The sequence below is a fragment of the Manis pentadactyla genome, chromosome 2 (assembly GCF_030020395.1).
Source record: "Manis pentadactyla isolate mManPen7 chromosome 2, mManPen7.hap1, whole genome shotgun sequence".
Taxonomy (NCBI): Eukaryota; Metazoa; Chordata; class Mammalia; order Pholidota; family Manidae; genus Manis; species Manis pentadactyla.
In genome coordinates, this window is record NC_080020.1 from 156,733,440 (window position 1) to 156,759,235 (window position 25,796).

At 49.0% G+C, this 25,796-nt stretch overlaps 1 protein-coding gene across 12 annotated transcripts in view; it reads left to right on the forward strand.

Annotated features, from left to right (window-relative positions):
- Positions 1 to 25,796, forward strand: part of BCL2L11 (BCL2 like 11) — a 69,053-nt gene that overhangs the window by 29,464 nt on the left and 13,793 nt on the right. For 7 of the 12 annotated variants that reach the window (XM_036906077.2, XM_036906023.2, XM_036906054.2 and 4 more), the window contains one exon: positions 11,035 to 15,242. The exons of 1 other annotated variant lie outside the window; for it this stretch is intronic. In XM_036906077.2, coding sequence (XP_036761972.1) covers positions 11,035 to 11,048 — 14 coding nt within the window. In that variant the 3' untranslated portion in view covers positions 11,049 to 15,242. Of the gene's footprint in view, positions 1 to 1,715; positions 1,841 to 11,034; positions 15,243 to 25,796 lie in introns of those variants that run through there. 4 more of the 12 variants (XR_005028919.2, XR_005028910.2, XR_005028909.2 and 1 more) reach the window with 3 other exon arrangements.

Genomic DNA, 25,796 nt, shown 5'->3' on the forward strand with positions numbered 1-25,796 from the left:
CTTTTCATTTCTTGAGTAGACAATCTTCATAAGGGAGTCAGGGGTGTTATGAAAACTCACACTATACCCTCTTCATACCTTCTTATGGGGTTGGTGTGTGTTTGATGGGAAATGTATTATAGTATGATTCTGTCATTAAATGGGAGATGTCACATGGAAGAATGGGCTTAGGAATTTCTTAGGATACTTAAGACAGTATCATAAAATGCCTGGCATTCTACACCTGCCATGGAGCAGTTCATAGAGCTGAATTCCTTCTTAGCCTACATCTGAAGTGATCATCATATTTGGCCAGGTTAATTGTTCTGTAATTTGCCACTAAAGTCACTGCTCTCCCCACCAGTTCCTCTTCCTTGGTTTCTCTGATGGGATGTGGGTGTCACTGCATATACTGGACTTGACTCTCTCCTGCTGGGACTGAGCAGAAACAGGGCCCCCGTATATTCACAATGGGGACCTCACGCTGAGGTGGAGAGAAAGAGGGTAGGCTGATAGGGGGTGGGGTGTCCATAAATCAGGAAAAGGTGGCCTCTGGTGGCCACAGCAGCCTCTCAAGGTGAGCCCAGCCAGCACGTGGGGCCTGCTTCTTCCCCATCCAGAGGGCTATGTCAGATCTGACCTGGGTGGGGCTGCCTGAGAGATGAAGTAGTCGGGCCCTGGTGTGTTCAGAGCCTGGAAGCTCTGGATGCTGAGAAAAGCCAGTCGCATCAAGGTAGTTTGTAAAAGTTGCTGTTGAGACTTAGGAAGGTTCTGCAGAGCTTTCCCCTGGGCCTGCCCAGACGGGCCTGGTTTGATGCACCTGTGTGGTGGCTGTGTGTGGTCATTGATGAGACACTTGGTGCACAGCCAAGCCCATGGCCAGCCCCTCTCGCAGGCTGCAGAGGGGTGAGCTGTACTCATCAGGAGCACACGGGCTGCTGTTTCACTGCCTTGCCTCTATTGCGGTGACACGGCGTCTGATGAGCCTGTGGCCTTCCTCCCCTTCCCCCAGTGCCATTTCACAGTCAGCGTTTAGGAGTATGCTTAAGGGGGCCATAGCTGTTGTGTCAGATGAGATGTAACCCATTTGTTCTCAATGCTTTTGATAAAATGGGTGTAAATTAGTCTCTCTGCAGTATTTTGCAACATCTCCTAATTGTAAGTAAGCCTTACTTCTCTTAAAAAAAGAACCAACACAAAAACACAGTCACTAATCATGCAAAGTACTCCAGCTTCCGAGTAGTCTGGGATCTTGCAGGGAGGTAGGGGACAGACTCCAGATTATAACCTGATTTTTCCAAAACAATGGCAAATACATTCTCCAGGTCTCATAAACAGCCAGTTTGAAACGCCAGGCTCTGAAACTCTGTGTAATGACAGTATCCCTCAAAGCCACAGAATCCTGGGGTGATAGTTGTTAGGTTAAAAACAGTCCAGGGTCTGCGCTTACCACTGATGATCCATTGTTGAACGTTGTGGTAGAAATCTGGGGAGGAAATGGGAGCCCTTTTGCCAAGGAACACATTCAAATTACCTGCTGTCTTCAAGGGGGGAAGAAGCTGTTACCTCTTGGCGAGTCGTGTATGTTGCCACACTGCTTTGACAGATTTTAGCATTTTAAATGTTTTGTGTCTTTATTTGCTTAATTCTATAATACAAGTGCCTTTTCTAAAGTGTTGGTCTTTTATTACCATGAGCCTTGTGAAGCCTGACAGGATATTTTCCCGTTTTTTCAGTTAGAGCAATAGAGGAAGTTGTCGTGTAGTTATCATGTGTTCAGTCCACTTAAGGGCGGTGGGGAAGCATATGAAACGGAGCGGTGGCGGCTGCATCCTCGAAGGAGGAGGTGAGAGAGGCACAGGTGAGCGCAAAGTCCCGGTGCGTGTTCCCTTTCTCCTGCCACTCAGTGTCATTGCCCCCAAACACTCCATCAGCGCAGGCTGACTGGCCCTACTGCCTCATGTGTTTTACTGCTACAGCCCTGATATGTTTCTGTAACTTTCTGTTTTGAAATAATTTCAGACCTACATGACAGTCGCGAGAATGGTACGGAGAACCCTCTTAGATCTACCTGCCACCTAAGTTCCCCCCCATTAACATTTTGCCACATTTGCTTTAACAATCCCCCTCCTTGCACCAGTGTGCGTATTTTCTGAGCTCTTTGAGATTAAATTGCAGCCCTTACTCCTAAATACGTCAGAGTGTACTTCCTAAGAATAAGAATATTCTCTTTAAGTTCTGTTAAATTCTCTTTAAGTTTGACAGTGTAGTGGTCAAAATCAGGAAATTAGCAGTGGTACGGTGCTGTTCTGTAACCTGTGGGCTGTATTTCAAATGTTACCAGTTGTCCCAACAATGTCCTTTATAGCAGAAAAAAAGTTTTCTCTGGCCCAAGATCCAATCTAGGATCAGGCATTACCTTTTAGTCATCTTACCTCTTTGTGTTAATTTGCAACCATTCCTCAGTAGTTCTGACACTGACATTTTTGAAGGGTCAGGACAGTTATTCTGTAAATTCTCCCTGAATTTGATTTGTCTGCTGTTGCCTTATGAAGAGATTCAAGTTTTACATTTTTTGCAGGAATACTACAGAGGTGACATCGTGTCCTCTTCTGTCCATTGTATCACGAGGCACGGAATGTCCATCTGTCTCATTACTAGCCATGCTAATTCTGGCCCAGAGTGGTGTCTTCCACTGTAAAGTCAGTACTTTTCCATTTATAGTGGAAGGAAAGCATGTGTGGAGGAGGAAGAGGTTTCCTTTCTTTCCTATATGTTTATTCATTTATCAACTTAAGTTCTCGGGCCCCTGTTTAATTCAGTGGGTCACTTCTCTCCATACTTAACTTTGATGCTCAAATTACTATGGATTTGGCAGTCCACTGGTGCATTTTCACCACGTCAGTAAGCTTTAAAGTGCCTCGGAGGTGCCGGCACATGTTAGAAAGTGTTGCAGGGCAAAACCCCAGGGAGCGTGGAGGTGTTGGAGCTGAATGACCCATGTGCAGGCGGGGCCCTGACCGTCCAGGCTGTTGGTGAATGCTAGGGAGCACAGGGATATCACCAGGCCTACAGGAAAGAGGGCTTCTTGGACAAGTCAAGTCTCTCTTTGGACTTTATGAAGAAGCAAACAGCTTGTAAGTGAGCAAGCAAGCAGCCTTGTCTGTGTTCCGCATCCTGCACCTCGAAGCCGCCTCTTCCTCGTGAATGGTGCGTCCACACAGCCAGGTTTGTAATAGCTTCTGTTCATTTCTTTGACCTCAGAAACCGCATGAGTGCAAGTCCTAGTCCGAGGTTCGTCTGCCGGAGGGAATGTCAGCAGGGCAGGCCGTGGTCCACGGAGTGCTGGGTGCTTGCCGCTTCTCGGGATGGCATCCCCTTGGATGGGAATCTTGGCCGTGGGCCAAGGCTGCAGACCAAGGCTGGAAGGGTGTGCTAGACCCTTCAGAAAGGACCCTACAGGCCCTTGGGGAGATGTGACCCAATGTTAACCAGTACTCCACCCCAGACACTGAGGCCAGGACCACTCACTCCCAAGGCCTCCTCCATGCCTTGTAGTTAGGTTGTCCAGCCAAGTTGCTGTGCATAGGTAGACCCCTCCCAGTGAGCAGTGATGGGGCGTCCTGGCTGGGGCTGCCATGGACACAGCACAGGAAGCTACCTCAGACTCCCGAGATGGGCCAGGAAGTGAATGAAAACCCTTTCGTTGTGTGATCACCAGAAACAGTACATCTTTTGTTTACACTGCCTACTTCCTCCTCCTGTCCCAGGCATGTGCCGGCCTGAATTGACTGAACTCCACATTGACAAAGTGTAGCACTGAGGCAGACAGAGAAGAATAGGTGGCTTGCAGACTGGTCTTGAAACAAAAGTTTAATTGAAGTGTCGACACACTAACATTTTCATATCCTCTCTGTGAACCTGGCTGTCCTTCCTAAGAAGTAGATTCCTGTGCTGACTCCTGTTTTATAAATGATACCCTATAGATAATGTACAGGATGCAGTCTGAATTGTAGCTTGCTCTTGGGAGCAGCATAAACTGAACGTGTAAACCCAGAGATGCATATTCTCTGACAGCATTCTTTTGAGGTCTTCAGTAATTGAATGTTGGAAGTTGAATAAAACAAGCTCCTTTTTCTATTACTGTCTGAGACAAGAATAATGAAGAATCTGCATATCAAATGTTAAATTAAACTAGATCTGCCATGAGATAATGAGTTTTACATGAGTTCATGGGGCAGTTCTCATAGCAAAAACAATTGTGAGGAGTCTGAATAAATTGGTGGCTGCCATTTGTCTGTGATACGGTTTTCAGATTTAGCAGGTGGCATCCATGCAGTTGGAGCAGGCAGTTGAGTGTTTGGGTTTAAGAGTCTCCCAGCGCCCGTCTCATGCCACGCGGTGTCTGAGAGCAGTGATGCCCCACCATGGAGACGCTGGGGCCTGTGTGCTAGAGAATGCTCCTTCCCGTGGCTCCAGACCTTTTTGGTTTTCCTTGAGGTCTTGGAGAGAACCTGTGATTCAAATTAATCACGATGGAGATGGTGACTGTGGGTTGCAGCTTTTCTGAACAAGGGCCTTCCCGACTTTGTGGAGGATAAATCTTACAGGAAAACAGGTAGAGGGAGTGACCCCAAAGGGTCAGGCCTTGAACCCTGACTCCCATCTGTTTTTAGGAGTATCATGAAGGTTAAAACATATAGGAATAGAGCTAGAAAATGCTCTTAGCCCTTGCCACCTTCATTCTGTTTTCTCTCACTTTGAACTAAATTGAAACATTGCACAGTCTGTCTTCAAGGTTTCAGAACAATGCTAGCAACTCTGTTGAGCTACCTGTGTTTTAAGTACTCTGCTTGTTAAACAAGTTGTGCGTACATCCCTACTGATGCATGCTGTCTCTCTCTGGGTGTACGCAAATGTGAGATGAGATTGAGGCACTGGGGTGTGTTTAAATGGCTGGGTGGGCATGGAGCTGGGCGTGGTTGTGTCTATCCACACTGCCTGTGAGTGCGCCATCAGTCTGTGGCAGGTGGGGACACCTGCGAGGCTGCCCTGCAGTGTGCGACCATAGGCCATTCACACATAACCAGTCGGAGCTGCAGGTGCCTGGAGGGGACTTCAGAGACGTCTGACTGGGGTTTTTCATCTCTTGAGGAGGAAATGAGGATGCACATGAGGTGAGGCTTGGCCCCGAGCAGACTCTCGCATCATCCTCCGCTAGGCTTCTCTCAGCTGAACCAGCACAGAGAGGTTTGAATTGTGGTTAAAGTGCATTATGTCTCATTAGCATTTTTCTGAGGCTGGGGCATTTCAGAACGGTGTGTTCTTGCTCTGAATCTCATACTGCATGTAAAGGAGCCACACAGAGATGTAAGAACCAACTCTGGCTTTTCTGTGGCCGTGGTGCAGGGCTACACTGCCAGGTAAGGGGCCAGGGGTCTTCATTTTAGCCAGCGTTGGCCCTGAATTCTGGAGGCCACTGAGTTAGAGGTCTGCCAGGGGGAGTGTGTTGCACTGCCTGAGGAAGTCCAGTCCTTTGACGGGAGGTTGGCTGGAGGAGTGATTCTTTGTCCTACAAGAAGCCGTGACTGTAATGGTTCCTTTGAGATGGTGCTTCCACGATAGGAGGGCTGGGTTCTTGCAGATGTGGCTTCTCGGTGACTGTAACCCCACAGCAGTCAGCTGGCTCTGGTCGCTTGGCTCGCTCCTGGTTTCTGAGTGGGAGCACTGCATCCGGCAGAGGGGCTCCCCAGGCACCCTTCACACAGCTGTGTTGACATCAAAGCATGTTAGGTACAAGCTATGCAAATGGCCGCGTTGCTCTGGTGGTAAATAGAAAGTGGATTTGGTCCTTGGGCAGCACGGCGGAGCACCAGCCTGACACCTGAACACAGCAGTGGATATCCAGCCCGCATGAAAGCCTGTCTGAGGTGCCACGTAGTGGCAGTCCTTGGTCTTCAAGTGGAGAGACCCCAGATCTTCCTAAAGACCTCCACTTTGTGCTCATCCCCTGGGCTGGCCCTTCTCCTTGTCATTTGAAATACTGTTTAGATTGATGGGTTATGAATGGGAGGAGGTGTCTTCCATCCGGATCACGTGGGGCCACTCTGTCCTGCCCCACTCATTATGGCGACTCATCACCATTGCAGCAGACACTAGGACAGCCCCTGGGGGAGGAGATGCCAGGACAGCCCCTGGGGGAGGAGACGCCAGGCAGACGTGCACCGGCCAGCATCCTCACTTGCCTGAACTTGATCAGAGGTTCCGTCTTGGTCAGAGTCCTTCTGCTTCACAGTCCAGAATTCAGTCTCCTCAACATGTTACCACTTAAAGATACAACTATCCAAAAAAAAGTTTGACATCTTAAGCATTCAGTGTTGAAATTCTGTAAGAAAGGAATTTTTGAACACTTAAAAAAATTGCTGAGTCTCAGACTTCTGGAGATAAATGTGGGCTACTTTTTGAGTTGTCTCTCAGAGTTTGGTACAGAGCTCTCTTCTGATACGGTGGTGAAGATAGTGTCATGTTTCCCTTGTTGCTGTGACTGCCAGGAAACCCTTGCTTAAATGGTGTCCCTGCTCCAGATCTCAGTTCTGGCTCCCAGGGCAAGTCTCTCTTGATGTCATTTCTGATGTCTTGTTTTTCTTGCACTGTGCACAACTTTATGTTTTTTATGGTGACCCCCTTGAGTAATGCCAAGTGTATGTGTGTGCTGTACTTGCTCAGTCGTTTGGCCCAGTGGGGTTTGGACCAGCCTTTAGGGCATAGATGTGGGCTTGTGTTCAGTGCAGCACAGTCCCTTGGTCTGACCTCCTCTGAGAAATGGCCCCACTGGTTCATGGGGTTGTTGCAAAGACTGGTAAGGCATGTGGCAAGTCATTTGTTGAATGGTGTCAGTGGCTGATTCTTCTTGTCCCCAAGCTGGGTGCATGGAGTCCAGAGGCCTGTGTGTCTTGGGCAGCCTTTCAGAGGCCAGGCCCACCTCTGTCTGTAGGAAAAGGAAGCTGAATCCTGAGCTGCACTCTGCCGGTCTGCAGCAGTCCCCCTGCTCAGTTAGTTCCCTGGGGCCCCCTGGGGTCCAGGCCTCTTGTGACCCACACGTCCTTCTGTGGATTGGGCAAGAGCGTGTGTTTTGCTGTGATCACAGTGGCATTAAAATGTAGTTATATTCCCTAGTACTTGATTGGTTATCCCAAGTGTAACAGGGAGATGGTCCTGGTGGTGGCTGCTGGTGGTCCAGTCATCTTTCCTCCCCTGGGCTGTGACCCCGGCCCCCGGCCCCCAGCCCCAGCTATGTGTTGAGGGCTGCGCTGTTTGGCCCTGCACGTGGCCCTCCTCACTGCACTGGATGCTGCTGCTGCCCCTTTCTAGGGCATTCCTTACACACAGCCCCTGCGGTGGCTGCCCACATGAGCCCCATCCTCTGCTGGGCAGGGTCAGGGACTGTTAAGGAATTCCATGTCTCTGAGGATGTTTTTCATGTCTTCAAAGAAGAGTACCTAAGTCTGCACCAGAGAAACTTGGAGCTCTTGAGAACCCCACTTCCGGCTTTTAAGGGACTATTCTTAGAGGGAACAGTCCTGGAATTTGGCGTTGTTTTTTATTCTGGTTTGTTGTGAGAAATCTAGTACTTACCCAGCACCTAAAATAGGATTTTTACTGAGCTGTTGGCTGGTCTAGTGCAGAGCGCTCTGTTCACATTGCTGTCACCTCCCCCAGTGCCCTTCCGCCTTCCACCCTGCAGGTTACTTGTTCCTCTGGGACTAGGGTGGGGGGGATTGGCTGCGCCTTCCCGCCCGGCTCCCCTGCCCCACCTGCCACTCTGGCAAATGCTTCTTCCTGTCGTTCCTTTCCCCTGGATTGCCAGTGTCAGTGACCATGTTTGTGTGGCTGTCCCCAGCCAGAGTGTAACTCCATAAAGGAGGGGCTGTCGTTTCTCTCTTGACAGGAAGGACCCTCAGCGATGTGACCCCACTTTGGTGTAGGCCTCCTGTGCACTGGCATTTGTGGACGCTTCCCCGTCTGCCAGGTGGGCACCGGAGGCCTGACTCCAGAAGGAGAGCGGTGGCTGTGGTGTTCTCAGGGGCCGTTCTTCTGTTGGCAGCACCCCCGGGTACCGTCAGGACAGGCTGCATGTTGCTCTACATGCAGTGCTGGTGACACAGGGCTGCCCATCAGAACTGGTAGACCAGATGCTGCTGCAGAGTCACACCCCCCACCCCCAAGGCAAGCAGGTATGGAGGCTGCGGATGTCTCTGGCCCAGAGAGGAAGGTGGGCTGCCAGGAACTGGCTCCTGGAGGGGAACACACAGTGGAGTGTTAGGAGTCATCTTCTGGACACACAGGGTGGCCACAAAAGTCAACAAGCCCAAATAGTACAGATCTAGACCATGGAGATAAAAATACCCAACAGGATGGGGTCCTACACTTCAGGCACTTGTGATTCTTGAGTATGTGTGTGAACAAAAGATAGTGTAATGCTTTAATGGTTTGTACTTAGCAGCCCATGGAGTCTTATTAATAATCTCCTTTACCCAAAGGAGTGAGTCATTGCAGTATAGCTTCCTAAATTGTCTTACGGTTTAGACTAAAATGGCATTATAACAACACCGACCTCAGAAGTGGTATCATTTCACTTAAAGGGTGAAGGATCCAGAATGAAGGTTAGGCATGAGAGGGTGTGCTGGTGTGCTGGGCCTGCTGCCATGGCACCACACACACAGGGCTTATGCGGCAGCCCTGGGTCCTCATAGCCCCAGGCAGAGGTACGAGATGCCATGTGGCTGGGCCACCTGGGCCCACAGCATGGTAGGCGTCCTGACCAGCTGTGGTTCTGGTGCCCCGGCCCCGAGTTAGCGTCTTCAGGCCCTTCCCATAACTGCCATGAGCACACTGATTTGTGCAGCTCGGGCGTCTCCATCGTCCCGATCCAGAGGCTGCGTCAGCTGTCAGATTTCTGGGGCTGGCATGGCCCCTGGGTTCAGCGGTAGTGGCTGCTTTTTCTGTCAATTGTTGTCCAAAAGCAGTTGTTCGCTGGTGTACAGGCATGTGCCATGTTGTCACATGTGCTGAACAGAGGCACCTGCCATCCTTGCTGACATGTTGCATCTCATTTGCCAAGAATTGGGTGTTCCTTTTGCCAAGATTGCTTGTGGTGCCCACTCATTGGCTTTTCTGACTAACCCTCATATCCTTTAATTTGGGATGAAACAGAACTCTAAAAATACTTGGGAAAACTTCTCTCCTGATGTGACTCTTTCTTATCTACTGTCACAGCTACTGTCATCTACCTGCTGTCTGAAAGGGCAGGTGGAAGATTCCCCTCTCAGACCCTCCCGTTTCTGGAATATGCAACCAGCTAAGTGTAAGAAGTTAGGGTCTGTCCCTAATGTGACCCAGTCCCCTCCTTGGTGTCATTTTGACCCATTCTCTGTGGTCATCCTGGGACCAGCAGTGACATCTGGCTGGCATGAGATTTCCCACCTTGACGTGATTGCTTAGCCTAGTGCCGTGTGTACTTTCTTCATTTTAGTAAGCCGTGGTTTTATTTTGAATAAGCCTCTTTTAACCTATTAATATTAGTCTACACTAAAATTAACCTCCCCCAGAATTATTCTCACACAAAAGAAGCAAAGTAATTTTGAAAGTTAAATCAAAACAAAGCAATCGTGTGTGTAAAACAGATAAAAATCACGACTGTGGTTACAGGGTGCCTCTACAGGAATTGCTTACACAGAGCCGATTTCCTCCAGTCTGGTTATGGAAGGAGAACGGGAAATGGCCTGGCCCTATCACAGCCCCATTCTGGCAGCCGGGCGCTTGCGAGCTTGTGTAAACAGCCTCAAGGAGCAGGGAGCTCCCCTTGCAGCTGGCGTCTGTGGGCAGCGTCTTGTCAGAGGGGACGCTTGTGCTCAGCCTGGCTGGTGGCTCCGTGGCAGCGCAATGGGTACCTCCCTGCTGAGCAAGAAGGGGTTTCATGGAGAGCTTCCGACAGCCGAGGGCTACTCTCAGAGGTGAATTACTTGTTAGGGAAGTGACCAGGTGGATTGCAGACCTGAGCGGTGAAACGGTTTGTGGCTCCTCGTGCAGAGGTAGATGCTCTCTGTTACTGCCTTTGCCCCTGCCCAGAATTTACACCCTGCCCTCACTGTTCTGCAAAATGCGTTAGAACGCGAAGGTGGGCACTCTGCGAGACCTCTAACTAATCTAGCAATTGCCTTTTCAACAGTTTCTCAGCTTGTCATAAGCATAGGGTGGTTGCTGGCAAAGAGGCCTTTTTTCTTTGTAATTGCTCTTTGTCCCCCATAGAGGGAGGGTCGGGTGACTCCACCTGTGTGTGTGGCCGTGGTCATAGCACTGAGCCAGCAGTGCCCGCATGGCAGAGCCGCCTGCCAGCAGCCAGAGGTGCAGTGGCGCATCTGTGTACCACTTTATTTAGCTTCATAGGGCAGATGAGCCCCAATCACTGGTTTCTCAAGTAAATTACAACTACCAGAAGTTTACCCTTGGGGGGAGGCTGAAACATATTTGAATGTCAGTAACCTGGGTAGGAAGATAGTCACCCTGCATCTACCAAGCTCTTTCTTTCCTCCTGTCTGTCCCCTCCATGCCCACCTCTTCCCATGGGGCTCCAACTGCGGAGAATTGAGGTGGCTGTCCAGTGGTGGAGATGCTTGTTTTCCCGCTGTTAGTGCATCTCCTCCTGCTCATGGCAGTCCTGGCCAGGGAGGGCATCACCTATAAAGGAACATGTGGTTTATAGGGGGGCACGCCGAGATTCGGAGATTCTGAGTTCTCCAAACATTCTTTTGGTTGCTTTATTTTTCTCTTAAGAAAAAGATCATTTGGTATGCCTGCTCTTTGTGTGTGACATCTTCCTTTGCAGAGAAGTGGAGAGGACTTCCTTCCCAGTCTAGGGAGGAGCAGGTGCGCTCTCCCCAGGGTGCTTTCCAGCGCTGTTTGCGTGGGATTGGTTGTGCACTTAAATATGGGTGCCCCCCACCAGCCCCCCAGAAAATGGGGCTGAGAGACTAAGCAGCTTTCTTTTTGTTTCAGGTCTTTTTGAATAATTACCAAGCAGCCGAAGCGCATCCCCAAATGATTATCTTACGGCTATTACGTTACATCGTCCGCCTGGTATGGAGAATGCAGTGACGACGGGCTCCTCGTGGAGTCAGGATATGTGCAGACATTTCGCTTGTTCAGACTGGCAAGCGCCAGCACCACGGTCTCGCTATGCAGCCAGTGGTCCTTTCCCAGAGGGCGTGCAGAGTGGCTGGCGATACACTCCTGAAGACACTGAGCTGCACATGAACTTGACCTTTCACCACACACGGCAGAATTTCTAATGGAAGTTTGTTGTGAATGTAAATGAGGAAAGATTCTATTTTTTTTTTTTTAATGTACAGATCATGGTTCTTTGGAACAGGATTTTATGCAAAAATGGTGTTTACATGTGGTGTGGGTTTTTTTTCCACCTTCTTTAATAAGAACAGGTTTTTCAAAAAGGAAATGGAAACTTTTTAACCAACTTGTGAATGATTTTTGTACTAAAATTTTGAGAACCTATTGCCTGCTCTCAGAGGATTATGTAAACTCTGCAGTGGAAACTGAGCCAGCTAGTTTATAAAGCTGCCTTAGTTTATTTTTAAAGGTTACTGTACAGAATTTTTAAATGGGAGAGGTATGATAGGGCCCCCTCCCTTCCCTGCCATTGTTCTTTGACTTTTTTTTTATCGTCATTATTAATACCAAAAAAGTTCTTAAGAAATGGAACTGATTGATGGGGCAAAGGGTCTGTTGGCAGCCTGTATTGATACGCCACTCCCATTTTGTAAATATTTTCATACCTCCTCAAATTCAGTTGCATCTGTGGCAAAACTTCAGACTCTTTTGTGTTTTTCCTTATCTTCTCTTGAGATGGCTCCTCTAGTCTGGATGCTGATGCAAGAACTTGGTCCAGCGTATTTTCTTGAGGAAAGGTAACGGGGTTAGAACATGAGCTGGTATCTGCCTGTATCTGCATAGCTCACTCGCTCGGTCTGGCTGTAGCTCACTAAATGGGAACTGCTTGCCGTGAATTTCCTTCTGGCCTCAACGGACCTGTCATTCAGAAGCGTTCTGAAGAGTTAATGGCTGTCATAGCATAGACGAAGGGTTACGTCCCTTTGCACCGTTGGCTCTCTGGACACAGGCTGTCCTGCAGTCACAGGATGCGCTCAGCATAAGGGCCCCCGGTGGTTAACATGCCTGCTGCGACTGAGTCCTCCTGCAGGTGTCCGAGCTTCAGCCCTGTGGGAATTGGCGCGGGCCAGGGGCAGGGCTTGGGATGGCTATTTCCTGGGCATCCTGGCTTCTTGACCAAGTCAGAGTTCCTCTGGCCTCTGGTGCCTGACACTAGGTTCCCGCTCCTCCAAATCTGCTTTGCAATAAAGGCTTCATTTTGCTTTCAGCAGTGCCATAGAAAGCCTCGATTGGGCCCAAGTCTGACATGGTGCCTCAGCCTCTGACAGGCGTCGATTTTCCTTGTCCCGTTTCTCTTGGGACAGTTGGGTTTTGTCAGGCCACCCTTTGTTCGGATGAGCACCTCTGCTGCCTGTGGAGGTCGTCATGAGGGGTAGACATGAGTTGGCCAGTCATTGCAAAGGCAGACACCTGGAGAGACCCAAAAAAGGGTTTAGGGGGCAGCAAAAGGAGAGGTGGGGGTCATTCCATGGATCCTGTATCTCACACTGTTACATTAAGTGGAAAAATCCATTCATTTGTATCTTCATAATTTTATATAAATATATATATACATATATGTATATATTGCATATACACCTTTTCCTTTAGGTAGAGATACTTGATTCCAAATACTCTTCCTTTTTAAAAATGTCCTTTTCCCCAAATATCTTGTTGGGGTCTTGCATATTTTTAAAGCTGTGTTGAGTCTTGCTTGTGTTCTTGACCTATCTTGCACCCCTTTGTCAGGTCCTAAAGGCCACACGGTTGTAAGGTGACAGGATGCAGCTGTGGACCTGCTAGGCACACACCAAAGACATACTTGGTTCTGGGCCCTTCCTTCCCAGGACCTCCGTGCTCAGCACCAGCTTCTGTGGCTGGAGCACTTTATTCTTTCAATACTGCGGCTCCCTGGGAATGGTGCCTGAGAGCTGTGCTCCTCCCACATGAGCAAATTTCCCTCTGGCTTGGCGGCATGCAGGCCTCCCCACCGGCTGTGAAAGCAGCTCATGGGGAATTGAGAGATGCTATGAATTGTAGAAGTACTAGACAGTGGGATCTTGCACCAGAACTTGAGAGCGATGGCTGGATGTCTCTGTACTGTACTGAGCTGTTTATCAAGATGCCTCCCTGCAGAAAGGTTACTGACTGTGGTATACCTTTTACTTTTCCCTTCTTTACCTTTTTGTAGAAAAATACAGCAGATCGCTTTTCTTAAAACTTAATGCGGGTTTTGTGCCTTGACTGCCTCTTCTCACACGAGGTTTGTAGAAAGTGTCCTGTGACTTTTCACAGAAATGCAATAAAACACAAATTATCATGAGCGATTCTTCAGATTATCTATGTTCCTGCCTAGAGATAGGTTTATCAATTTTTTTTCTTTTTTGGTTGTGGAGAACCCAGGTAAAAATTCATAAGGATTAAAAAAGTGTACACAGTAGAAAACAGCTTTCTCCTGTTTCCCCTTCTTGATGTTGTATATATTTTGACTATTTATTAGATTAGGAAGTCATATTTTACTTATCAACTGAGCCAAATGTCTGTGTGCAATTGTGGTTTCTTTTATCTTGTAAAATTTTGTACAGCATGAGTGAGTAAAAGTCACTGTTTTTACTTTCTCAGATTTGAGGATTGTAAATATTGTAGATTCTTTTTCTGTGTAATGTGTCCTACTGTTTCATAATGCTGTAACCTGTAGAAATATTGTATATTTATTTCCTGCTTATTTAATGTCTGAAATTCAGAAAAGTATTGACCTCCCCAACCCCTTCCCCTGCCTTCCCAATAATTGCTTTATTTCCAAGGTGGTGACTAGTCAGCTCACTGCAGCCTTCCCAGGGTGGCCCTGCAGCTTTGGATGTTGGTATTTCTGGTCAGATGTGTTTAAGTTCTTGAGACTTGCTGTCTTTAGGTGAAGTTTTTGTTTGGACACCAGTGAGAGTCCCTAAATCTGGAAGGTGACAGAATTCTGCTCTAAGAAATGCCCAATGACTCCGTTCGTTCCAAAAGAGCTAGTGGCTCAGAGAGGCAAATCCTATGAACTATATAGGCTGTTATCTTTTTTTTTTTTAATGTATTGGGACAGATCTTCCCTTTGACAATTTATCCCTGACAACTCAGTGTTCAGAAAAATAAAACCATGTCCCTCCTAGATGTGCTACTACAAGACTGTCCAGGACAAGGGCCAGGCGAGACGGAGGGACAGCTGGGACAGGTCGCCCTGCTTCATTCAAGAGCAACATCAGAACCACCTTGCTGCCACCCCTTGTCGGCAACTGATGCGCAGTTGGATTTCCCCCACTGCTGTGCTGGGAGGCGTGGACTAAGTTGTCTTCAGGGGCTAGTTGTACAGCCCCCTAGCCCTGAACCATTTGGTCCCCACGTTTGGTCAGCCTTGCTTTCTCAGGCTGATGGCTTCCTTCCACTCCTTCATGGCCTTCAAGAGAAGTTGGGGGCCCCGCTAGACTGGGTGTAAAGATGTGAAAGCTTGTGGAAGCTTTAGAGGCTTCTGAGTGCCTCTGTGTTGCTGGTTCTGTTGTCCCTGCTGAGTTAGCCTGGTGCCTATGTGTGTTCGCTGCACATGCATGTGTGCAGGCATGTGTCCACACGTGACGCTAAACAAGCTGGGATAACTCCTGCTCTCCCAGGGGCATGGTGTGCAAGAAGCATCCAAAGCTCCCACCTTAGTGAGTTGACTACTTTTCCTTGGAATCTGATTTTAGAAACTCTTACTCCTACATTGTATGTCCAGGTTCTGTGACCACTAGTTACTGTATCAACTCATCAGGTACACCTTTATAAATAGCACTGACCTGTCTGCATACGACCCATCACTAACCTGTTCCCTAGAGCCCAGCGTATGTAGCATTTGTACCGCAGTTTCCCTGGCTTACTTGTGTTTTGCACTGATGAATTTTGACAGGGGTAATTGCCACTTTACTTGTGCAATATACTGCTGTAAATAGCTGCAGATTTTTTTTTTAAGAGACTCAATCTTTTATGTTCTTGACGAATTTATATAAATAAAACTTTCAACTAGTTTTGTTGAGCTGTTTGATTTGTTTCACAAGGTGGTGGAGAAGCAGCTGAATTAGGTATGAATGTTTACACGCCCACACGTCTCCCTTACCAGTCATATGCATTACCTATGCGTAGAACTTTGTGAATTCTTACTTGAAGATAGTTCTGTGCAGTGTACTTAAAAAGCAAACCACTCTTGAAAGTTTTGAAGTGGCTGGCAAGACCAGCTGCTAAGGGCTCTGCCCACAGAGTCAGATATGACTCAGCACCTGGGATGGGGTATTGGAAGACAATGCTGAACTGTATCCATAAGTGGTTCTGGCAGATACCCTGCCACCCATTCCTGTTTCACAGTTTGGAGAGAAAACAAAATATGGGAAGTCTGGCTTGACTACTAGAATGATCCTGGTCTGCCGCTCCTGAGTCTGACCTCTGAACTGAGGGAACCACCAAGTGCCTGGCCACCTCATGCAGTGTCCACTGAGGTCAGGGGGCCTTTGCTGCACAGGGGCCCTGAACTGGTTTGGGGATGATGGAGAAATTAAAGCCTGGTTGGGGGTGTAGCTAATAAAATTCTAAATAAGTAGTTTCATAATTTGTCACTTTTGTGCTGGCAAAGTTAAACTGTGGCTCAGCTTTGTTTTAAACTGGTAAACTGTTAGGGCTTTTCATTGTAGTTAGGCAAGCAATACGTGAATATGGTCTTGTAATTTTAAATACACATACATACCACTGATTTATTTCAGATCATATTTATTTCAGATCAAGGCGTTCTGACTCCCATTCCCAATCGTACTTCACCAACCCAGGAGTTTGAATTTTTCCAGATCCTTTTCTCTACTGTGTATGTTGTTTATTTTTAGAGTGGTTTTGCTTTTTTCTGTAAATACTGGAACCCTGTGGTTCTGACTTAGCAGTAGGTCCTGGAGACCCATTCTAACCATTGCATCAGGTGCACACAGGTGCAAGCACTGGCTGCCTGGCATTTCTGCGTTCAGTGCTGCCAACTGCTGCCTGGTCCGCTACTTGCCAGCATGTGGGAGAGCAGCTTGGTCGTGGAACCTGGAGGTGGGCTATTGGCTTCAGCCAACCTTCAGACACTGCTCCAAGTCACCCACCGGCTGCATGTGAGGGTGCCCACTTACCCCTCTCACTCTGCCAAGGGTTTGCACATTGATCAACCAGCCTGAGGGTGAAGGGTGGTTTTGCTGGTGGAACTCATATTTTTTCTATGCACGAGTAGGGTGATCTTGTCAGATATTGTTGCCATGTGCCTGTTTGCTAAAGACTTTTGCTTCCTTTCAGTTGGGTTTTTCATTTTTCCCATTGATGAACTCTTTATATATTATGGGTAAAGGTCTCTTATATGTTGGAAATTTTTTTCCTTTAGTCTGTTGCTTTTTTTCCAACATTTTATTTTGAAAATTTTCAAACAGAAAATTGGGAATCATACAGAGAACACCCATATACCCACCACCCTGATTCTGCCTATCACATTTTACTATCCTTGCATTGTCCTCTATCTACCTACCCATCTGTTCCTCTCTCTTACTTTTTGATGCCTTTCAAAGTAAATTATAGTGATTGGTATCCTTATCTGTAAATACATCAGCATGTGTATTGTTGATTTTTTCTTTTGAAATAGAACGTGCACACAATAAGACATACAACTCTTATGTGTGTATTTGCTAACTTTTTTTTTGTAATACAAAATGAGTTCTTTATTATTTATACAAAACTTACACATTAAAAAAAATTAAGATTCAACATCTCTGCTGACCCCCTGAGGAAGCTTAAGAGATCTTATGGATCCATCAAAGAGCCCCAAGTGAACGTTGCAGTCACCAACCTCACCAACCTCCTGGCCACAGGAACAAGGTGTACTCCTCCATGGCCATTCACATTGCACCTCTACTGGCTCTGAAAGCCAAGACTCCTTTCACCAGGCTCAACAAGCAAGCCAGGTTTCCTGGACAAACATTAAAGACCACTACCTTCTCTGGCCCAAACTTAGTGTGTTTTTGTCAGTATACAAGTTGATGTTTATTTGTTTCTTAAAACACCTTCAATAAACTCGTAGCATAAGAAGCCTTTATTACAACATATACAGATTTGATACAGTTCTTTACAAAAAACTACCTAGATTTTCCAGCTAAGTAAATTTAAGTCTTTTAAAAAATTAAAGTTGGCTTAAGGAATGCATTTGCTAAATTTTGACCAAGGATACAACAGTCACCCAAAAAACTCTATCAAGAAAAAGAACATTACCGTCACTCCAGAAATTTCCCTCATGCTCCTTCCCAGGGGTGATCTCTGTTCTGAATTTTTTGCACAAGTTAGTTTGTATGGGTAATGTGAATGCGATCACTCACTGTGTGGTCTTTTGTGTTTGGCGTTCTTTTTTGCCGAGCATAATGTTTTTGAGCCGTGTCACATCATCAATAACTTCCTTCTTGTTGCCAAGTAGTATCTGACTGTATGAACAGACCACGCTTTGACCACTGCCTCCTGAAGAACGCCTGAGCACCTATCAGCTTGGGGCTGGCAGGAATAACGCTCCTGAGAATGTTCCTGTTCATGTCTTTTTGTGAATATGTGTTTTATTCCACTGCATGTCTTTTAACACTTGATGTAGTTGTCACTATTTTAGAGGTTAGATTCAATCAATCCTACATTTACTTAGGTTTCTGTACTTTGTATCTAAAGAGACCTTCCTATGCCAAAGTTTTACATCTATTTTCCTACGTTTTGTTCCTATACCCCTATAGTTTTTAAAAAATCTTTAACCCACCTAGAATTAATTTTTTTAATAACATGTGATATGACTCTAACTTAATTTTTTTCTATCCCCACACACAGCCAAAACTGTTCTCTTTTCCCCACCAGAGCCTGAAAAGGCTCTTTGATATCCACCAAATTCTCATCTGTGTGCTTCTGTTTCTCAGTTCTTCCCCTTGCCATTGAACTTTCTGTTTAATCCACACTATTCTGATTATGATGGTTTCATGTTTCAAATTTCTTGTCTTTATTTTTCAAGATTATCATGGCCATTCCACATTTTCTCTTAAATGTACATTTTAGAATCAGTTTAAGCTTCTTGAAGAGTTTGTGGGTGGCTTGCTTGGAATGGCAATGACTATATATTGATTGAAGAGAGCATTGCCATTTTCCCACGTATTTTCCAGGGTGGGTAGTATTTTTCTCTGTCTAGTAGGCTTGTCTTTTTATGCTTTTAGTGCACTTGATTTTCCTTCCCATATATCCTGCTCATTTCTTGAAAGCTTTTCTCTTAGAGAAAGACGGGGACTATCCAGGATTTTTTCTACCTTTCTCAGTTCCACCACAATTTCCCTTTGTACGCCTATTTCCCAACTTCCCTTCTTGTCCTGACCCTGTACAGCTGTGGGCAGTCCCATGGCCTAAGCTTGGCCAACCCAATGTTTTTTCCCAGCACTTTGAATCTGGAGTAAGTGGGGTGAGGAGGGGGGCCATGTGTAGGGAGGCCAGCGTCCTTGAGGCCACAGGGTCGCCGGAGCTCCCTGGCCACGGTGCTCTGCGCCTGGCCAGCAGCAGGCGGAGCTCAGTCTCCCAGCTTCCTGTGTGTTCTGTGAGCTCTGCCCCTGCCCCTCTGTGCCATGTTAGCCAGAACTGGTTTCTGTTGTTGGCAGCCATAAGCGCTGACTCATCCCTATCTGTCAGGAAGGACTGAATAAAAAGGTGGTAAGGAGTTCACTGAAGCACTGCGAATTCAGAAGGGGTGAGGTGATGGGCTGATCGTTAAAAGTCCGCGTTGGGTGAGATCAGAATAGGTGTGTGGCAAGATGGAAAACACCAAGGCAGTCTTCAGTCAGGCAAGCCCTAAGCCCTTGGTAGAATTTATTACCAAGGAGTAGAGAGAGTGTTGAGGCCTGTTTCTAGCATGTTCTCCCATATAGTGCATGCATTCCTGCAAGGGACTTGGGAAGGCCAGATTAGAGTAACTGCTAGCCTTGTCTTCTCAATGCAGGTTTGGGGAGAATTAGCTCTACAATAATGCTTTTTCTACTGACTCATAAGATCAAACTTGTATAACCACTCTCCAATACATCCTCACGATGCCATGTTCCACTGGAGAGCCATCTTCCAACCTCGGGACATCACAGTGCTTATACAACCTCATTAATTTTTTGTAGTTTTTGTTTTCCTAAGAAATTCATTCATTCAATCCAAGTATACAGTACGACCCTACCATGCCCCAGGCACAGGTGAAAATATAAAAATGCTTAAAACCAGGACATGCTAGGATAGGAGGCTGTTGCTCAAGGTTGCATGACTGGTGAACAGAAAGAACAGAAAATACTCTAGGGGAGGTGTTTCCCGAGCTGTGAGAAGGAAGGGCCAGTGGTCTGAGCCCCACTGATGTCCCGCCTACCTACACCTGGCCCCAGAGCCCCCGTCCTGGCTCTGTCATGACAAATAGCCATTGGCACCCTGTTCAAGGCATCATCTCAGAGCAAACAGCCCTTTAAAGAAACAGCCGTTACTACCCCAAGTGTCCAGATGGGAAGTGAGTCATTATGCTGCTTGCCTAGCATCTCCAAGCTTGCTGGTGGCAGGGCAGGGGCGTGAAGCCGCCCAGTGTGGCTCTGCCACGGCTCCTCTGTCAGCTGCCCCCCTGACACACACACCCCTCTCAGGTCCCAGCAGAGCTGGGGCTGGGGCCAGGCAGGGTCTGCCCCCAATGGGATGCCAGCGGGGCTGCTGTGCATTGATAGTTCAGGCATTCTGCAGATTCATGACATTGTGGCCTGGCCCAAGGGGTACCTGGGGGTGGACACAGCAGGCCCCCGGCCTCACTTGCTTCTGTGGCCAGCAGGGTGTTTCAGCTCCACCAGTGGCTCACTTCCCTTGGGAGGCCTCCTCCTGCCCTTCTGGCCCCAGATCTACTTCGACTCTTGGGAACCCTGCCTGAGGTCCCCCTGGTGACATGTGGGTTGTCCCAGGAGTTCCAGGCTTTGCCTGAACCTGCTGACTACAGCCCACAGCCCTGTAAGGAGTGGCCTCCGGGAAGCTGTGGCTCCCCCCTCTGCCTGCTGCCCTTGCCCACTCCACCCCCAGGGAGGAGCAGCGTCCAGGCATTTGTTTGCTCATGAGGAAGGCCATGTTAGTGGGGGTGTCCCAAAGCTAGAGTGATGGAGCAAAGGGTCTCAGACCCCACGAGATGGGCCTCCCACTGGGAGTGTGGAGTGAGGCCAGCCGGGGAAGGCCTGGTGTGCATCCATTGGGAGCAGAGTCCACTTGCCCCACTCACATCTGACCCTTTGACTTTCTCCCCCAGACCTCACCATCCTGCCACACCCACCATGCAGCCCTGGGACCCTTCGTGTGTCTGAGCCTGGGAACCCAGCTGAGCACAAATGTTCCTTTTGCTTCTTACCCTAGCGCACACTCTGGGATGCTGGGCCAGGACAGGATTTGGGGTTCAGGGTGACCAGTGGATGTCCCACATCCACCCTGCTCTCCAGTGAAAACTAAAGCAGCAGACAGGCCTGGGCTCCCTGGGGGCTCCGGCAGGCATCTCCCAAAGCTGCTGCTCTTTCAGAGAGCTGGAGCTGCCCCCATTTTCTCTTCTCTTTTTGAAACATCTTACAGAGATGCTTGGTGGGCTTTGACGCATGTCTAGAGCTGAGGTGCCATCTCCCCAGTGAAAACACAGCTCCGTCCAATTTTAACCAAAAGCCACTGGGTCTTGCCTGCCCAAGGCCCGGGCTCACCCCTGACCTGTCCTCTTGCTCTGTGGGCTCCAGGTCAGGAGCCAGCCCTGCACAGGCAGGAGGGGAGGCTGGGGTCTGCCTGGGGTCCTCTGAGGGCATTCAGGGGCCTCTCCAGGACCTCGTAACAGGAAAGGGAGCCTCTGCTCCTTGAGAGGGTTCCAAGCAGCCTGTGTTAGTCAGTGGTGACCTGCATCCATGTCACTGTGTGTCGCTTATTTTGGCCAAGAGGCTGACACAGAAGCTCTGGATAGAAGATCAGGGATACTTTCTTAAAATATAGATCAATTCTATTACCTAGAAGTCTGGACCATTGGACGAAGAGAGCAGTGTGCCAAAGCCGCCTTGGGCATTGGACAACAGTTGGAAAAACTGTCTGGGGAGGAGCAGTTTTTCTTCTTCAGTCTGCGCCTCTAAAGTCTCTACCCCTTGTACGTGTAGGTGAGAGGATCGTAGTGTCCTGGGAAACACCGGCATGCGTTTGTCCCTCATTCAACAGATGTTCGCTGAACGTCTGCTATGTACTTGGCACAATTTATTCCTAGTGCTCAGGACTCAGCAAGAGTCAGACTGCAGAGACCTTGCCTTCCGCTTATTCAGTAGGGGTGGCCATAAGGGTGGACTGACGGACAGACGAGAGACGAAGGAAGTCAGCAAGGCCTAATATGCAGAGGGCCTGCTAGAGCAGCTAGAGAAGGGAGCCCTCTTCCCTAAACAGCCCTGAGGACAAGCGGGGAGCCGCCAGCCAGGAGCTGGGAGAAGCAGTGGGGATGGAGAGACCAGAGGCCTGGAGGCCAGCATGGTAAGAAGGCTGGGGCTGCTGCCTGGAGACAGGGCGGCAGGGTGTCACCAGGGCCTGCAGGGCCCGCATTCCCAGGGCAGTGGGGCTCTTTGGTCCCGGAACCAGCATGATCTGACATAAATTATTTTAGAAAGACTTCTCTGAACTCCAGACTGAAGGAGACTGTAGGGACATGATGACTGAATGTGTTATATGACCTGAGAGATTTCCTCTCGCTGCAAGGGACATGATGGGGACAAGGGGTAAAATCTGAGTTAAGTACATAAATTAGATGGTAGTCTTGCATCAGAGTTAATTTCCTGATTTTCATCATTTAACTACAGCTGTTTAAGAGGATGTTCTTGTTCTTAGGAGACAAACACTGAAGTATTTATGGTGAGGAGCACTGCATGTCAGCAGTTTACTGGCAAACATTTGGAAAAACATGGAAGGTGCATATGTGCACATTATACCTTGGGGGCATGGGAGGAGGGTGAAGGAAATGTGGCCAAGGGTTAACATCAGGGGAATCTGGGTGATGGCTGTAAGACGATTGTTAATGCTATTTTGCAACCCTCTTGTAAGACTGAATTGATGGCAAAATAAGTTAAAAATCAAAGTCCCTGCAGACTGTGCCTGGCTGGTGGTAGTGAGCAGAATGTAAGCACAGGGCCACTTGTCCTGCCCGGGACCTGGGCAGAGGGAGAGAGCTGTTCTGGAAAAAGAGGAGACAGGACCTCTCAGTGTGTAGGGGCAGAGAATAGGACGCCAGGATCCTCACTGAGGGCCCTGTCCAGAGCAATGGGGCGATGGGGCGAGGGCAGGCTTCCTGAGAAGAGAAGCCTGGAGCCGCCCTCCGGCTGGGCTGGGAGAAGCTGGGCAGAGGAAGGGCGAGTGGACAGGACTGTTTTGTTGAGCTGTCAGCTCAACTCCGGGCTGATCCAGAAACAAAAGTGTTATCAATTCGTTTTAAAGGGAAATGTTGGGTTTTTGGAAAGGAAACCCAGCCAGCTGGACTGCAAACCACTGGCTGATTGAAGAAAGGCTACAGTGTAAATAATAAGTATTTACTTTAATGACACTTTCTGGTAAGACATAGTTCGAGGGAAGGAGGACTATGATCGCGAGCACTGGGGGACGGTCAGCGCCACCCTCAAGACCCATCTGGGGCATCTGCTGAGCACGGCTGGACCCCGCAGGAAGGGCAGAGTGGTCCTCAGTCCCGACACACTACATCCCACCAGGGACTTTTATCAAAGACCCACATCCGGGGATCACCTCCCCAAAACTCCAGGGCAGGATTTTTTAAGGCTCCCCAAGCAGCTCCCCAAGTGGCTCCCACGTGTGGCAGGGCTTGGGAGCCACCAGTCAGCTGGCTGAGGACTCCCACGGATGACCATGCAGCACCCCTAGGTCAAATGCTCCACCCCCACAGAGAAGGCTCTGAAGGACAGCACTCAAGACGGTGCTTGCTGTTTAAGTTTTTGTTGTAGCTGCAAAATGCTTAAGCCTCATTTCTGTTTCTCTCTGTCAGTCTGCCCTGGCCCAGGCACCCATGCCTCATTCTAAGTTTGGGGTCAGCAGGAGGACAGAGTGGGCTGGAGGTGCAGGGCCAAGGCCACGGCACGGTGTAGGTGAAGCTGTGCGCCTGCAGAGAGCCCATCAGGTAAGGCAGCCTCCTGGCGGCCCCAAGGGCTCAGTGAGGTCAGAAATGGGAGAAAGGGTGCCACCTGGCCTCCGGGAGATAGAGCTAAGACAGAGCTGGTGTGTGACTAGGTAATGAATGATGGTATGGCTGTAGGGTGCTTGATCCCAGCTGTCCACAGCTTAGGTGGCCATGGCATGTGATGGGATGGCAGCATCAGGGGGAGAGCTTCATGGTCCCCTGAAAAGCAAAGGCCAGGGGATCCGCTATGGGCACCTAGCAGGGCCACATGGCCGCTTGTATCAGGAAAGAGATCACAAGCCCCACTGCCCCCAGCTGGAAGAGGAGCTCCTCAAGGATAACGTCAGCTTGTCCTTGCTCTCCACGGACGTGTGTCAGCACAGCCAGGAGCTGCCTCTGTGGGCACCTTCCCTGGCACAACCTTGGCTCCCCAAACCCCTCCTGGGGCCGGACTCCCTGCTGCCTGCCCAGCGAGGCTCCAGGTGGCCCTCAGCCTGGCTCAGGCTCCCAGTCATCGGGGCTGACCTTCCATTGGCTTGCACAACAGGGGACTTTAATAACTATATTGGAAACTGTGTCTCTCTGCCCTCTGGACAGTAAGGGTCAGGCAGCATCCCTCTGGTTTGGCAGGGTCTAGCTTAGTGCCCAGCATCTGGTAGGTGCTCAGCACATGACCACGGGATGGGTGGGTGGCAAGTAAATGTCTGAGTAGAATTCCATGGTAAGGCACCCTACATGAAAGCCCAAGTCTGTTCTTGGCCGCTTGACCACCATTTGCACTGCTTGCCACTTGCAGAAGAGTAGTGAGAACTTCAAATCACAAAGAGGCAGGTCCAGCCTTTGGCAAAATGGTTCTCCTTTTTAGGACCCCTCTTTTGCTTTCTGGTGGCCCCATCCTCCTTCCACACCCCACCTGCTTGGACCCCAGGGCCTCTGGCTTCCTCCAAACCCGTTCCTTTCAAAGCTGCTGCCAGAGCCATGGTACTGGCAGGGTTCCGATAAATCAGTTCCCCAGAGGACAGATGACCGAGAGCACGTTGGTGAACACGGCCTCTTACAACTCTGATGGCATGTGTATTCTGGACAATTAGGCTGCTGTCTAAACTTGGTGACTCGTATAAAACAGAAGCCTTCATTAGTCCTAAGAACATGGCACTTTGGGGAAATAACTCCCAACCCTACTGGCTGTTTCCCCACGATACCCCAGGCTCACTCCCACATCACGGCCTTACTGTTCCCTGTTTCTAACTGTTTGTCCCAAGACTCCCACAGGGCTGGCTTCTATAGTGGCTTCAGGTCTCTTCTCGGATGTCGCCTTCCCAGGGTGGACTCCCCAGACTGCCCCATTCAGGGCAACTGTTAGCTTGATGTTTGGCAGGAAGGCTGGGCACACACTCATGGAGCCGCAGTGCCGGGGCTGGAGTGGCTGTGGGTCAACAGACTGGGACAGCAGCCCAATCTGTGGGAGTCCGGTGACTGCCAGGACCTGGGCTATTATGCTCTGTGAGACCAAGGACTGCGTGAGCTACCTCCGTGCGTTCCCAGGACCCACACACATAGGTGCTCGAGGAACTTCTGTGCGGTGTCAGAGCTCTTCCTTCAGGGAAGAGCGTGGCTACCCTAGCCCCCAGACAAGTTAAGAGGGTAGTACATTGGCTGGGAACAGGAGAGACTCCCTATGTCCCTCCAGAGCCCTGATAGCTTCCCTTTATGGGGCCCAGTCTGTTATGTACTTGGCACAGTTTATTCCAAGTGCTCATGAATCAGCAAGAACCAGAATCAGCAAAAGATAAACTGTGGGACCCAGTCACATGTGGCCTTTTATGGGGCACAGATGGGAAACACCAAGGTGGAGTTTCTCAAAATTTCCTTCCAGAAGAAGTGAGGCTTAAGATACTTTCCCATCAGATGGCCAGGGCAGCCCTGGGCACCAAGCCTCTTATTTGATAACTGTCTGAGAAGAGACCTCTGGGAGCTGTTCTCAGAACATCAAAGGGATGCTCTTGGCGTCCTCACAGGTCACTGCCCTATTTGCCCCCACCTGGGTCCAGCCCATGGGACTGACCTGCCTGGTGAGGCCATGAAAGTTTAGACAGGCAGACAGACTGGCTGGAGTGGAGAGGACACACCTGGCCTGCAGCTGAAGCTCGGAGTGCAGCCAGAGTGGTTGATGCCACACGGACCAGCGGACCACGAGGACAAGGAGGCTGGGTCCACAGGTAAAGTCTGACACCTGGAGTCTGACACAATGGGAAGGAGCCTGTCTGGATTAACACATTCCGGGCTGCAAATCCCCTTTTCTAAAAACATAAACACCCGAGAACGCAGATATAAAGTCTGAAGGACTATGGCCTCAGTGAGTTGTATATGTCAGCTT